Genomic DNA, 12734 nt, shown 5'->3' on the forward strand with positions numbered 1-12734 from the left:
CGGGACTCGAACACTGATTCTTCCTTTCTGTTTGCTATGGCGCGTGTCCTTGAGCCCTCCCCAACGTGCGCATGGTTGATCTGCGATAATGTACCTTTGTATGTATGCATGTATGTATTTATGTATGTATGTATGTGTGTATGTATCTGTGTATCTATGTATCTATCTATCTATCCATTTATCTACCAATATGTCTACCAATTATTCTTTATTCATGTATGTGCTCCTGATATACCCACATACACACACACACACACACACACACACACACACACACACACACACGAACAGGATGTGAACTTTGGCACGGGAAGCAGACCGTAAGGACGAAAATTTACGTAGGCAGTCGTATGCACACACACACACACAAAAATAATAATAATAATAATAATAATCATAATATGCGAGAGAAAAAATATAATTGTGTGGCGAATACAAGGTGACGGTTGGTTAAAAATTTGCATTATTTATTTTTTGGCTGGAGTCTTTTTTAATGTATCCTGTGTATTGCATGACCATCAACAACAATAACAACAACAATAATAATGATAGGAAGGAAACGCTCTACTACAACAATTACTCCTGTCCTCTTCCTCCTCCTCCTCCTCCTCCCTCTTCCTCTTCCAGCTCATTCTTTTTTTTTTCTCTCTTTGTTTGTTTGTTTTCTTCTTCTTCTTCTTCTTCTTCTTCTTCTTCTTTTTCTTCTTCTTCTTCTTTTCGTTGTTGTTCTTCTTCTTGTTCTTCTTCTTCTCGTTGTTGTTCTTCTTCTTGTTCTTCTTCTTCTCGTTGTTGTTGTTCTTCTTGTTCTTCTTATCGTTGTTGTTCTTCTTGCTCTTCTTCTTCTCATTGTTGTTGTTCTTCTTGTTCTTCTTCTTCTCGTTGTTGTTGTTCTTCTTGTTCTTCTTCTTCTCGTTGTTCTTCTTGTTCTTCTTCTCGTTGTTGTTGTTGTTGTTCTTCTTCTTTTTTATCTTCTTTTTCTTTTTCAATTACTTCTACCTCTACTACTACTACTACTACTACTACTACTACTTCTACTACTGCTGCTACCGCTACCACTTCCACCTTTACAACCACCACCAACACCACCACAAAGAACACCACCACCCCTGACCCATATCATTAAACGGTTCCACGACCACCACCACCACCAGTAAGCTTGACTCTTCCTCCTTGAAAACGTAGAAGGCGAAGCTAACATACGCGTTTTTTTAATTTATTCCTACCCACCTCGCCACATTCCTCCCCCTTCCTCCTCTCTCCCCCCCTCCCCTCCTCACCACCACTCCTTCCATGCATGACGTAACTTCTCTCTCTCTCCCCCCCTACACACACGCACTCCCCCCCACTCCCTCACCCCCTCTCCCCTCCACCAGGTATGTAAACAAACCGTGATTACATAACCACAAAACTGCAGACGATGTTATCTGGTATTCTTTTTTCTTCTTTTTGTTCATATTTTATTTTTTACTTTCCTTTTTTTTTTCTCTCACGTATTCATAGTAAATTCATAACCACAAAGGTGTAGACAATCTTACCTGTTTTTGTTTTCTTCCTGTTTCTTTTTTTTATTTCTTTAACTCATGTATTCATGGTAAAGTGAACCTGTTTTTTTCTTTTTATTTCTACTTTTTTTTCCTCTTACGTATTCACAATAAAATCTTAACCACTAAGCGACAAACATTCTAAAACTGCTTCATTTCTTCATATTCTTACTTTTTTCACTTTCTTGTTTTTCCATTCTCGTAATCATATTGTAAAATCATCCCGTAGGCCATCATCATCATTCCTCAAAGACCAACTAGAACAAGATAATATGATTCACCGGTATAAAATAAAAAAATAAAAAAGAGAAAAGCCATTACCTCAATAACAAAGCTAATAACAAATGAGTCCTCGAGTGTAAGTATATGTGTTAGTGTCCGTGGTGGTGGTGAAGGCAGTGGTGGTGGTGGTAGTCTGGGCCATCTGCTCGGTAGGTAGGTAGGAAGCGGGCGGGTGCTGCGGAAGGTATATAAAGGAGTGAGCTCAAGGCCGCGGCTCAAATCACTCTCACCCTCCGGAGCGACAGCATCATGCGTATTCTGGTGAGCTCGAGCTTCAGTCTGCCTGTTCCTCTTGTTGTTGTTGTTGTGGTGGTGTTGTTTGTGTTAATGTGTGTTGAAGTAGCTGCGTTGTTTCTTTTTTTTTAATGTGTGTGTGCGTGTGTGTGTGTTATGTGTTGATGTGTTAAACTGTGTGTATGTGTGTGTGTGTGTGTGTGTGTGTGTGTGTGTGTGTGAAGAGAAAGGTACAACATTCTTATATAAACGTGGAAATATTGAGAAAAGATTTATGTGTTTGTTTGTCTGTGTGTTGTGTGTATGAGAGAGAGAGAGAGAGAGAGAGAGAGAGAGAGAGAGAGAGAGAGAGTGAGAGTGAGAGTGAGAGTCAGGGGAAGGGCAAAGAGGAAGGGGCGCGGGAAAGAAGGGCGTAACTTGTGAAAGCTGGTGAAGAACAGAAGTGTCTTGTGAAAAGTGTGTCAATGCAAACCTTCCCTTGTCCAAATTTGCTGTTACTGACCTGAAACAAGGCCACTACTACTACTACTACTACTACTACCTTTCCATTCTTCCCATAACAGTTTCTTTTTGTTCAGCATCCCATGACAAAACACACCACCACCACCACCACCACCACTCTCCCACACACAACGGTACCACCATCCCCTTGGCCTTTCCTACCTATTAAAAACTAGTTACCTTTTACATTGCAACACGAACTAGATCTACGTAGGACTCAACCACCGCCACCACCACTACCACCATCTCCACCATCACCATTACCACCACCTCCACAAGCGGCCATCATTTGCATTGGATCGCCCTTTCACTACGTTAATAACCTTGTGGATGGCATTGCGTTAGGGCTATTTTTATCGATGAACTGTGTTACGTGATGTGGGTTCATGTCCGTCAGTCTGTCTGTTTGTTGTTGAGTGGTTGAGTGTGAAGAGAAAAGTGATATTCGCCAAGAGAGGGGATTAAAGGGGCTATTACACTAGGCAAATTTTCCGTGGATCTTCAGTCAAACCACGATTTCCGCTGGCGTGGTTCTCATATTTCCGTGGTTTTCTGACGAGTCCACGATCTTCCAAAGCTACGGTAGAGTTCCTTGAATGACGGCGGTATTACTCACCATCACCATCAGCAGCAATAACAACAAACAAATGAGACCCACGCCAGCGGAAATCGTGGTTTGACTGAAGATCCACGGAAAATTTGCCCAGTGTAATAGCCCCTTAAGGTGAACTGTTGAAAAGGTTGGTAGAAAAAATAACAAAAATGAAGGAAAATGCATGATAAAAACGTGTACAAAAATGCCGTTTAAGAAATTTTCAGGCTTTAAAAGGAGACGTAACAAAGGTGAATTCTCGTATCGTCATTTAATCAGTTTTCTTATCAAGTTTTTCCAGCTTCAAAGATACCGCGTCATGCGTGAATGAACTGAAAATGTCGCCTGTCCAGTCACGATGCATATTTGGAATGTTTATATTTATGGTAATTTTATATTATTCTATGTCTGCCTTATCTTTGCGTCCCCTATTTGCTTATGACACTCACATTATGGTCAGTTTTAAGTCGTAAGTCATCATATTTTTTTTTCAGTCAAGCATACCAAAGCCATATCTCTTCCTTTCTTTTATCTAACTCTTCTTAACTATACTTGTCAGACATTGTTATATATTTCTTTTCCTTTCTTTTATCTAACTCTTCTAACTACTTGTCAAATCTCGTTAAATCTTCCTCTCCCTTTCATCTAACTTTTCTTAAATACTTGTCAGACATTGTTTTATCGCTCTTTTCCTTTCTTTTATCTAACTTGTCTTAACTAATTGTCCTCCCTTGTTTTATCTTTCTCTTTCTTTCTTATATCTAACTTTTCTAAACTACTTGTCAGAAATTTTATATCTTTTATTCCTTCCTTTTATCTAATTTTCCTTAACTACCTGTCCTCCATTGCTATATTTTTCTTTTCCTTTCTTTTATATAACTTTTCTTAACTACTTCTCCTCCATTGTCGTATCTTACTTTTCCTTTCTTTCACCTAACTTTTCCTAACTTCCTGTCCTCCATTGTCATATCTTACTTTTCCTTTCTTTCACCTAACTTTTCCTAACTCCTTGTCCTCCATTGTCATATCTTACTTTTCCTTTCCTTCATCAAACATTTCCTAACTACTTGTCTTTCATTGTTATATATTTCTCTCTGAACGGTATAAGTTCTGTAATGGGGATTTCAGTTATATTGCATGACATTTGCTTCCGATTGATTAGTGAATGACCTTGCTGGGAGCCATTACGATGAGTGTTCATTCATTATACTTCGAAAATGAATGATCTTTGGCAGGGGCGACTTTCTGAATAATCATACTCATTATTTCTGTAACCTTGTCCTCTGTGGCGTCATTATAGCAGGCATGGTTTATTTCTCTCTCTCTCTCCCCAAAAAAACACATATAGACGCACACACACACACACACACACACACACACACACACACACACACACACACACACACAGACACACACACACAGACACACACACACATACACAAACACAAGCTCAAACACACAAACAAACGCACACACACCAAATTTCACGTTCACTGAATACGTGTAATTAGTTCAGAGAAACCAAGGTTGTGTGTGTGTGTGTGTGTGTGTGTGAGAGTGTGTGTGTGTGTGTGTGTGTGTTTGGTCAGTGGGAAGGAACGATCCATTATTCTTTGTTCTATTAGTGAATGGACTTATGCAATAACTTACTCACTCACTCTCTCTCAATAGCTGTCTCATTAATTCGCTCACTCACTCACTCACTCACTCACTCACTAACTCACTCTCTCTGTCGCTGTCTCATTAATTCGCTCTCACTCACTCACTCACTCACTTACTCACTCACTCTCTCTTAATCACTGTCTCATTAATTTGTTTACTCACTCACTCACTCACTCACGCACTTACTCACTCACTCTCTCTCAATCGCTGTCTCAATTCACTCACTCACTCACTCACTCACTTATTTCCTACTCGTTGACTGACATCCTTTTTTCATCCTTCACATACTCCGTCTCTCAGTTATCCAGTTATCCAGTCACTCACTCGCTCTCTCTCTAATTCCTTCGCTCACTCACTCGCTCTCTCTCTAATTCCTTCGTTCACTCACTCATTTTTTACGTATTGACTCACTTCTTCGTCCTTGCTTACTTACTCTCACTTTTTTTATTACTTACTCTGAAGTCACTCAATTTACTCACTCACTGTTTACTTTCTTTATTATTTTCATACTTCTTAGCGTTTATATATTTCTCGTAGTCGTTACTTTACATATTTTTCTTTGCTTACATACTTTATTTGCTTGTTTACATATGCACATACTTGTTTTACTTGATTTTTTCTTTTACATCTGCATACGAATTGTTTTTTTTATTGTTTATTTTTCACATTTATTACTTATCAAATCTTTTTTTTCATACCTGTTTATTAATACGACTTCTTGGTCTATTGTGTTCATTTTGCTTTTGAACGTGTAAACTAATCTGTTTTCCTTTTAATTATTTTTGTTTTCATTTATTACATATACCTATAGAAACGCCTTGTTCTGAAAAGAAAGAAAAAAACAACTCAGATGAATAATATCATTGCCTCACGAGGACTGTAAAGAATCGGTAAATTTTAGTGCCGTTATCATCATTATTAGTTTGTCCTTGTTACTGTCATCATCCTAGCCACGTACATTCATACAGTATCAATAAATGATTTCACGTTGCAGCGGCTCGACATTTCTTTTTTTTTACAACAAAGGAGACGGCTCAAGGGCAACAAAAAGAGAGAGCGAAAAAAACACCCGCTACTCGCCGCTCCCATAACAGATAAGAGTAAAGAATAGCCAAAAGAGAGGTGGAGAGGTGCCTTGATACGCCATGTGGAGTGTGGGTGGAGTGGAAGTGCTTGTCGGAATAATGTCGTGTTCGCGTGATTCTTTTGTCGGTGTTCCCAGACGCTTCCGAACCTTTCACGTCAACCACTCCCAAAAGCCGGAAGCAGATGTACCAGGTTCTCACGAGCATATTTTTTCACATTATTGGTACAGAAGCTTCGATAAATTACCACCAGGGTCATAAAACTACCCCTGGAAACACACAGCTTCGATAAACTACCACCAGGGTCATAAAACTACCCATGGAAACACACAGCTTCAATAAATTACCACCAGGGTCATAAAACTACCCATGGAAACGCACACTTCTTACGTTATTGGCACAGAGGCTTCGATAAATTACCACCAGGGTCATAAAACTACCCATGGAAACGCACACTTTTTACGTTATTGGTACAGAAGCTTCGATAAATTACCACCAGGGTCATGAAACTACCCATGGAAACGCACACTTTTTACGTTATTGGTACAGAAGCTTCGATAAATTACCACCAGGGTCATGAAACTACCCATGGAAACGCACACTTTTTACGTTATTGGCACAGAAGCTTCGATAAATTACCACCAGGGTCATGAAACTACCCATGGAAACGCACACTTTTTACGTTATTGGTACAGAAGCTTCGATAAATTACCACCAGGGTCATGAAACTACCCATGGAAACGCACACTTTTTACGTTATTGGCACAGAAGCTTCGATAAATTACCACCAGGGTCATGAAACTACCCTTGGAAACGCACACTTTTTACGTTATTGGTACAGAGGCTTCGATAAATTACCACCAGGGTCATAAAACTACCCTTGGAAACGCACACTTTTTACGTTATTGGCACAGAGGCTTCGATAAATTACCACCAGGGTCATAAAACTACCCTTGGAAACGCACATAAACCCCATGAAACCCTTGTCTAATGAAACCACTCGTCCCGCATATCTTTTATGCCGGGGCAGCGCTTCCCCCTTGAGCTGCTTCTATTGCCGTAAAAAAGAAAAGTGTGCTGGGACGCTGAACAGTTTACGCTCTGTGTGTGTCAAACGCGGCGGAATAACTAGTTTACTGTACTGGGGAGAAACCGAGAAGAGAACGGACACAAGGATTTTACAGCACAGAGACGAGCGGGCGCAGAGATTAGGCAAACCGTTCTGTTCCACATGTTAGAGCTGTGTGGCGGGGAAAGGAAATGTTTAAAGAGACAGCGAAGGGGAGAAAAAGAGGGTCAGTCAAAGAGGGAAGGGGCGAGCAAACATATATGGCCCCACTTATAATCTTTTACGGAAAGGAAATGTTTAAAGAGACAACTGAAGGGGAGAATGAAAGATAAAGAGGGTCAGTCAAAGAGGGAAGGGGCGAGGAAACATATATCGTCCCACTTGAAGTCTTTTACTCATATTAAGGGGAATTTGTGCGCTTGACGGGGTGAGAGATGAGGAGGCAAACAGAGAATTAATTGAAAAAGGGAGGAAGAAAGGGAAAGACAGGGACGAAGGAACGAGTAAGCATGAAAATCTGACTGTTTTAGTTTCTTGCTCTTGATAGGAGAAAATTGTGTTTGTGGAGGGACAAGGCACTGATATAAGGCGTTAAGAAGAGAACTGGGGAAGGTGAAGAGAAGTGAATTTATAGAGATGAAGGACTGTTTTAGATTTTTGTTCTTGATAGTGGAAACTGGAATATGTGGTAAGGCAGTGAGAATAGGCGGTCGATAGAGAAATAAAAATATATAAAAAGCAGCGAGTGGTCAGACAATGAAGGAGTAAACATTGAAATCAAGCAATATTTAGTTTCTTCCTCGTATTGCGTAAGACTGATATGTGGCACTTGGTGACTGTGAGGGGGGAGGAGAAAGGGAAAGTGAGACGAGAGAGAAATAAGATGAGGGAAAGTCTGAGTTGATGTAAAGAGAAGAGGAGGAGGAGGAGGAGGAGGAGGAATGGAGGAAGATAAGATGAAGGAAGCATCGGATCACATTGAAGAAAGGAAGAAGGGTAAAAGTAGAGGTGAAGAAGAGAGAGAGAGAGAGAGAGAGAGAGAGAGAGAGAGAGAGAGAGAGAGAGAGAGAGAGAGAGAGAGAGAGAGAGAGAGAGAGAGAGAGAGAGAGAGAGAGAGAGAGAGAGAGAGAGAGAGAGAGTAATAGTAAAAGAAGGTGAAGAAAGAGAAAGAAAAAAACAGAAGTAAAAGAATGAAGCAAAAAAGAAAGGAAAAAAAAGGAAGGGTAAAGCAAGAGAGAGAGAGAGAGAGAGAGAGAGAGAGAGAGAGAGAGAGAGAGAGAGAGAGAGAGAGAGAGAGAGAGAGAGAGAGAGAGAGAGAGAGAGTGGAGGAAGTTAACCGCAATGGAGGTATACAATATGCACTGTGGTTTGTGGTGGTGATGGTGGTGGTGGTGATGGTGATGATGATGGTGGTTATGATGATGGTGGGGTCTGCGAAGGTCACCAGGATCATGTTTAATGGTGTTGTTGGCGTTGTTATGCTGCTTTAGTGTTGCTGCGGTGATGACGGCGGTGGTGACAAGGCTGGATTGGAGTTGTTATGTAGCGTTGGTGATGATGATGATGATGTGGTGTCGTTACTGGTGAAGTGGTGATACTGGTAAAGTCACTTGGATGATGATGATGTGATGATGGTGATGATGATGGTAGTGGTGGTAAAAGGAGGAGGAGGAGGAGAAGAAAAGATAAAAATAATAAAAAGAAGAATAACACAAGAACATACACACAAAGAGGAACACTAAACAACTAATCACTAAGTCCTTACACCTTAGTAGTTCCGAAGCAGGTAGGAGGAAGAAGAGGAGGAGGAGGAGAAGAAGACAGAGAACGAGGAAAAGAAAGAGGAGGAAGAGAAGGTGGAGCAGGAAGATAGTACTATACTCAATTGTCTCTGTGGTTGAGGAACTTGTACAAAAACCAGGCTATTTTCAACTGACCAATTTGCCTTCCTCGTCTTCCTTGTTGGCTCTTAAACGCGTCTGGCCTCGTCACAAGCGTTACTTTTATCGCACTCACCGTATTGTTGTTAGCATTTAATGACCAAAAGTTATCACACCCACACAAAGAACGGCATTCAGTCCAGATTATTGTGGATCATTATGGATATTGTCTGCACGTGTGGGAAAGGGAAGTAGTTACCGAAGCTGTTGTGATCATCATGTGGTGCGCTGGTCGTCCGTCGCTCCTGGTCACGTCTCGTCTTCAAGCCACACCACCAACTGACAAGGGGGCTTCGTGGTGCAGTGGTTAGCACACTCGGATCACAATCGAGAGAGCCCGGGTTTGATTCTCGGGCGAAGTGGAAAAATTTGGGCGGCTTTTCCGATACCCTACGCCCCTGTCCACCCAGCAGTGAATGGGTACCAGGTATTAATCGGGGGTTGTGTCCCGTCTCCTGGGGTCTGTTCCCTTTTCCTATAAAACCTTCCCCCTCCTGTCTCTCTCTCCGTCATATGGCCACAGATGTAGTAGGAAAAGGAAAAGGATTTGAAACGGGAGGAGGAGAAGGAATAAAGAGTGACAATAAAAAGGGAAAGAGGAGGGAAGGAAAAGAAGGAATAGAAATGAAAAGTAAGAGAAGGAGTAGGAGGAGAAAGAGAAAATAGTATGGGAATGAGAAAGAGGAGGAGTAAGTAGGGGAATAGAATGGAAAAGAGGAAAGCAGGAGGAGATGGAATAGGGAGTAGGAGCAGGAGTAGGAAGCGAAGGAGAAGGAACACAAAGGGAAGGAAGAGGACAAGGAGGAAGAAAAGAAAAGGAAACGCCCATTTACATGTTACGTGAAGCTTAATACGTGTGGCTGTTGTAAGCGGTTCCTGTTACGCACGAGGCGAGAGGAAGGCGCCCTTATCACAGGCTGGGGAAAGAAAGGGAAAGGGAAGTGGCCAAGGTCTCACCCACACTACTTATATCGGGGAAGAGAAGCAGGGAGAGAGGATAAGTTGAAGGAGGGATAGGAACGTCGTAGAGAAAGGAGGGTAAACCTGAAGATGAAGAAGGAAAAGAAGGAAGATTGGGAGAAAGGTGGAATAAGGGAGAGAGAGAGAGAGAGAGAGAGAGAGAGAGAGAGAGAGAGAGAGAGAGAGAGAGAGAGAGAGAGAGAGAGAGAGAGAGAGAGAGAGAGAGAGAGAGATGTGCCTTCTTCAACGATACCGCAGAGGTCAAGGTTACACAAATATTGAGCAAGATTAAGAAGAAAGTCACCCATGCCAATGTTCACATCACAGAAGAAGAGATAGATTGATATATATAGATAAATAGATAGATAGATAGATAGAGAGAGAGAGAGAGAGAGAGAGAGAGAGAGAGAGAGAGAGAGAGAGAGAGAGAGTGGGGGGGGGGGAGGTTAACCACAATTGAGTGAGATCGAGAGAACAATGAGTGACTGGTTTCCTCAAGAATTATGAAACACACCGAGTGGAAGTCATTCAATAAGGCTCGTACATAACTCCTGCCACAGACCTTTCATTGTCCATTTAAAGGCTGGACGTCTACATAGCTCGTGGCAAATGAACAGCGAATTTAAGTTTTTAAAGTCTCAGAGGAGAGGAAACTAAAGGGACGGCTTCATAACTCCTGGCGCAAACTTAAAATAGACCTCCTTCTTAAATTTTATGTCCCAAGAAGAAAACAGAACATCATTATCATTCGTGTCATGAGCTGAACCTTCGTACTCTTCTCCCCATATGAGGTGTTTTTAAACCCAACTATATGCTGTCCAATTTGGTAATGCAAGAGTATACTGGCAAACTCTGAAACAGCCTTCCTTACCCTTCACTGCGTCCTTCCTGCCACTTGAACTCTTTCTTAGGAGGACTATCGAAAGTCTTCTCCTACTAAATGACATCAACCTCGTTTTGGCTTATACAAGTGATTCTTATGGCAGAGGCGTTTTGCGAACACTTCTGCTCTGTTTTTATTTTTATTTAGGGGTGGGGGGGGGGTAGAAACTGGCCTGGAATTTTTATTATGAAAGAAAAGCTTACATACCAGATATAAAACAATGAAAAGATAAAATGTTGGAGTCCTCTAAAACTCGTTGATAAGCTTAACTATCCCTAAACATCTAAAGATCGCACACTTGGAAGATTCATAGATCAAAAGCCCTTTTTAAGTATAAGGAAGTCTTTAAAAGGAGTACAAGTAACGCAAACAGACTAAGTGAATACCGACGCACCTGTCTGTTCTAATCCCACAAAGGGAAGAATGATAAGCTTAGCAATCCCTACACATCTGAAGATTGCACGCGTGGAGGATTCATGGACGATCAAACCGCCTTCAAGAATAAGGAAGTCTTTAAAAGGGGTAAGAGCAACGCAAACAGACCAAGTGTATACGAACACACCTGTCTGCTCGGCTTCCATAAAGGGCAGAATGATAAGCTTAAACATCCCTAAACATCTGAAGATCGCACGCGTGGAGAATTCGTAGATCGAAACCCATTACGAATAAGGAAGTCTTTAAAAGGGTAAGAGCAACACAAACAGACCAAGTGTATACCAAAGCACCTGTCTGCTCGGCTTCCATAAAGGGCAGAATGATAAGCTTAAATATCCCTAAACATCTGAAGATCGCACGCGTGGAGAATTCGTAGATCGAAACCCATTACGAATAAGGAAGTCTTTAAAAGGGTAAGAACAACACAAACAGACCAAGTGTATACCAACGCACCTGTATGCTCGGCTTCCATAGAGGGCAGAATGATAAGCTTAAATATCCCAAAACATCTGAAGATCGCACGCGTGTAGGATTCGTACATCAAAACCCATTACGAATAAGGAAGTCTTTCAAAGAAGTACAAGTAGCGCAAACAGACCGAGTGTATACCGACGCACCTGTCTGTCCGGCCTCCATAAAGGTCAGAATGATTTGCTCACCTGCCGGTCAGTGTTGATGAGCGTCTCAAGGGGGTGACTCAGGTACACAGGTGGACGCAGGTAGGCCAAGGGCAGCTAAGTGTGATGGATTAAGGAGGAAAAGAGTGTCTCCACTTAATTGAGAGGAAAGAGAGATACGACGAAGGTGGACCAGAGAGAGTTAACCTTCTTTTTTTGTTTTTTCCTTTTTATTATTTCTCTTTTTATTCGTATTTTTTTATAAGGTAGGAAAAGTTTGTCTCCTCCCAACCCAGAGGAAAGAAAGGCCAGTTGGACGAAGGTTGATTAGTAAGAGTTAGCTTTCTTTTCTTGTTTTCCTTCTTATTTCTTTTCCTACTCTTATTCTTTTTGATGAACATGAGGAAATAAAAATGTCTCCTCCCAGCTCAGAGAAAAGAGAGATCAGTAAGGCGGAGGTGGACCAGTGTAATTAACTTTTTCCTTGTGTTTCCTTCTTGTTATTTCGCTTCTTATTCTATTTTTTTTATATTCTCCTTCCTTTGTATATTTACGTTCTTCTTTGTCATCGTCGTTGCCGTAAGGAGATGGACCAATAATAGTTAACTTTCCTTTCTTAGTTTTCCTTCTCGTTATTTCTCTTATTATTGTTGTTATTCTTTTATGAAGGAGGAAAAGATTGCGTCCTCCTTTAAACTCAGAGAAAGGCAGGATCAGAAAGACGAAGTGGATCAGTGATAGTTAAATTTCTTTTCTTGTTTTCCTTCTTGTTATTTCTCTTATTATTATTGTTTTTTTTTTCGTTTTTTTTCTTGTTTTTTTTTGAAGGAGGAAAAGATTGCGTCCTTCTTTAAGCTCAGGGAAAAGAAGGATCAGTAAGGCGAAGTGGATCAGTAATAGCTAACATTCTTTTCTTGTTTTTTCCTTCTTGTT

The 12734-nt window shown here is 41.1% G+C and overlaps 1 protein-coding gene across 1 annotated transcript in view; it reads left to right on the plus strand.

Annotated features, from left to right (window-relative positions):
- The first annotated feature begins 1936 nt into the window (after positions 1 to 1936).
- Positions 1937 to 12734, plus strand: part of LOC127003764 (microtubule-actin cross-linking factor 1, isoforms 6/7-like) — a 36140-nt gene continuing 25342 nt past the window's right edge. Inside the window, exon 1 of the mRNA XM_050870771.1 lies at positions 1937 to 2084. Coding sequence (XP_050726728.1) covers positions 2073 to 2084 — 12 coding nt within the window. The 5' untranslated portion in view covers positions 1937 to 2072. The remainder of the gene's footprint in view (positions 2085 to 12734) is intronic.

The sequence above is a fragment of the Eriocheir sinensis genome, chromosome 26, assembly GCF_024679095.1.
Source record: "Eriocheir sinensis breed Jianghai 21 chromosome 26, ASM2467909v1, whole genome shotgun sequence".
Taxonomy (NCBI): Eukaryota; Metazoa; Arthropoda; class Malacostraca; order Decapoda; family Varunidae; genus Eriocheir; species Eriocheir sinensis.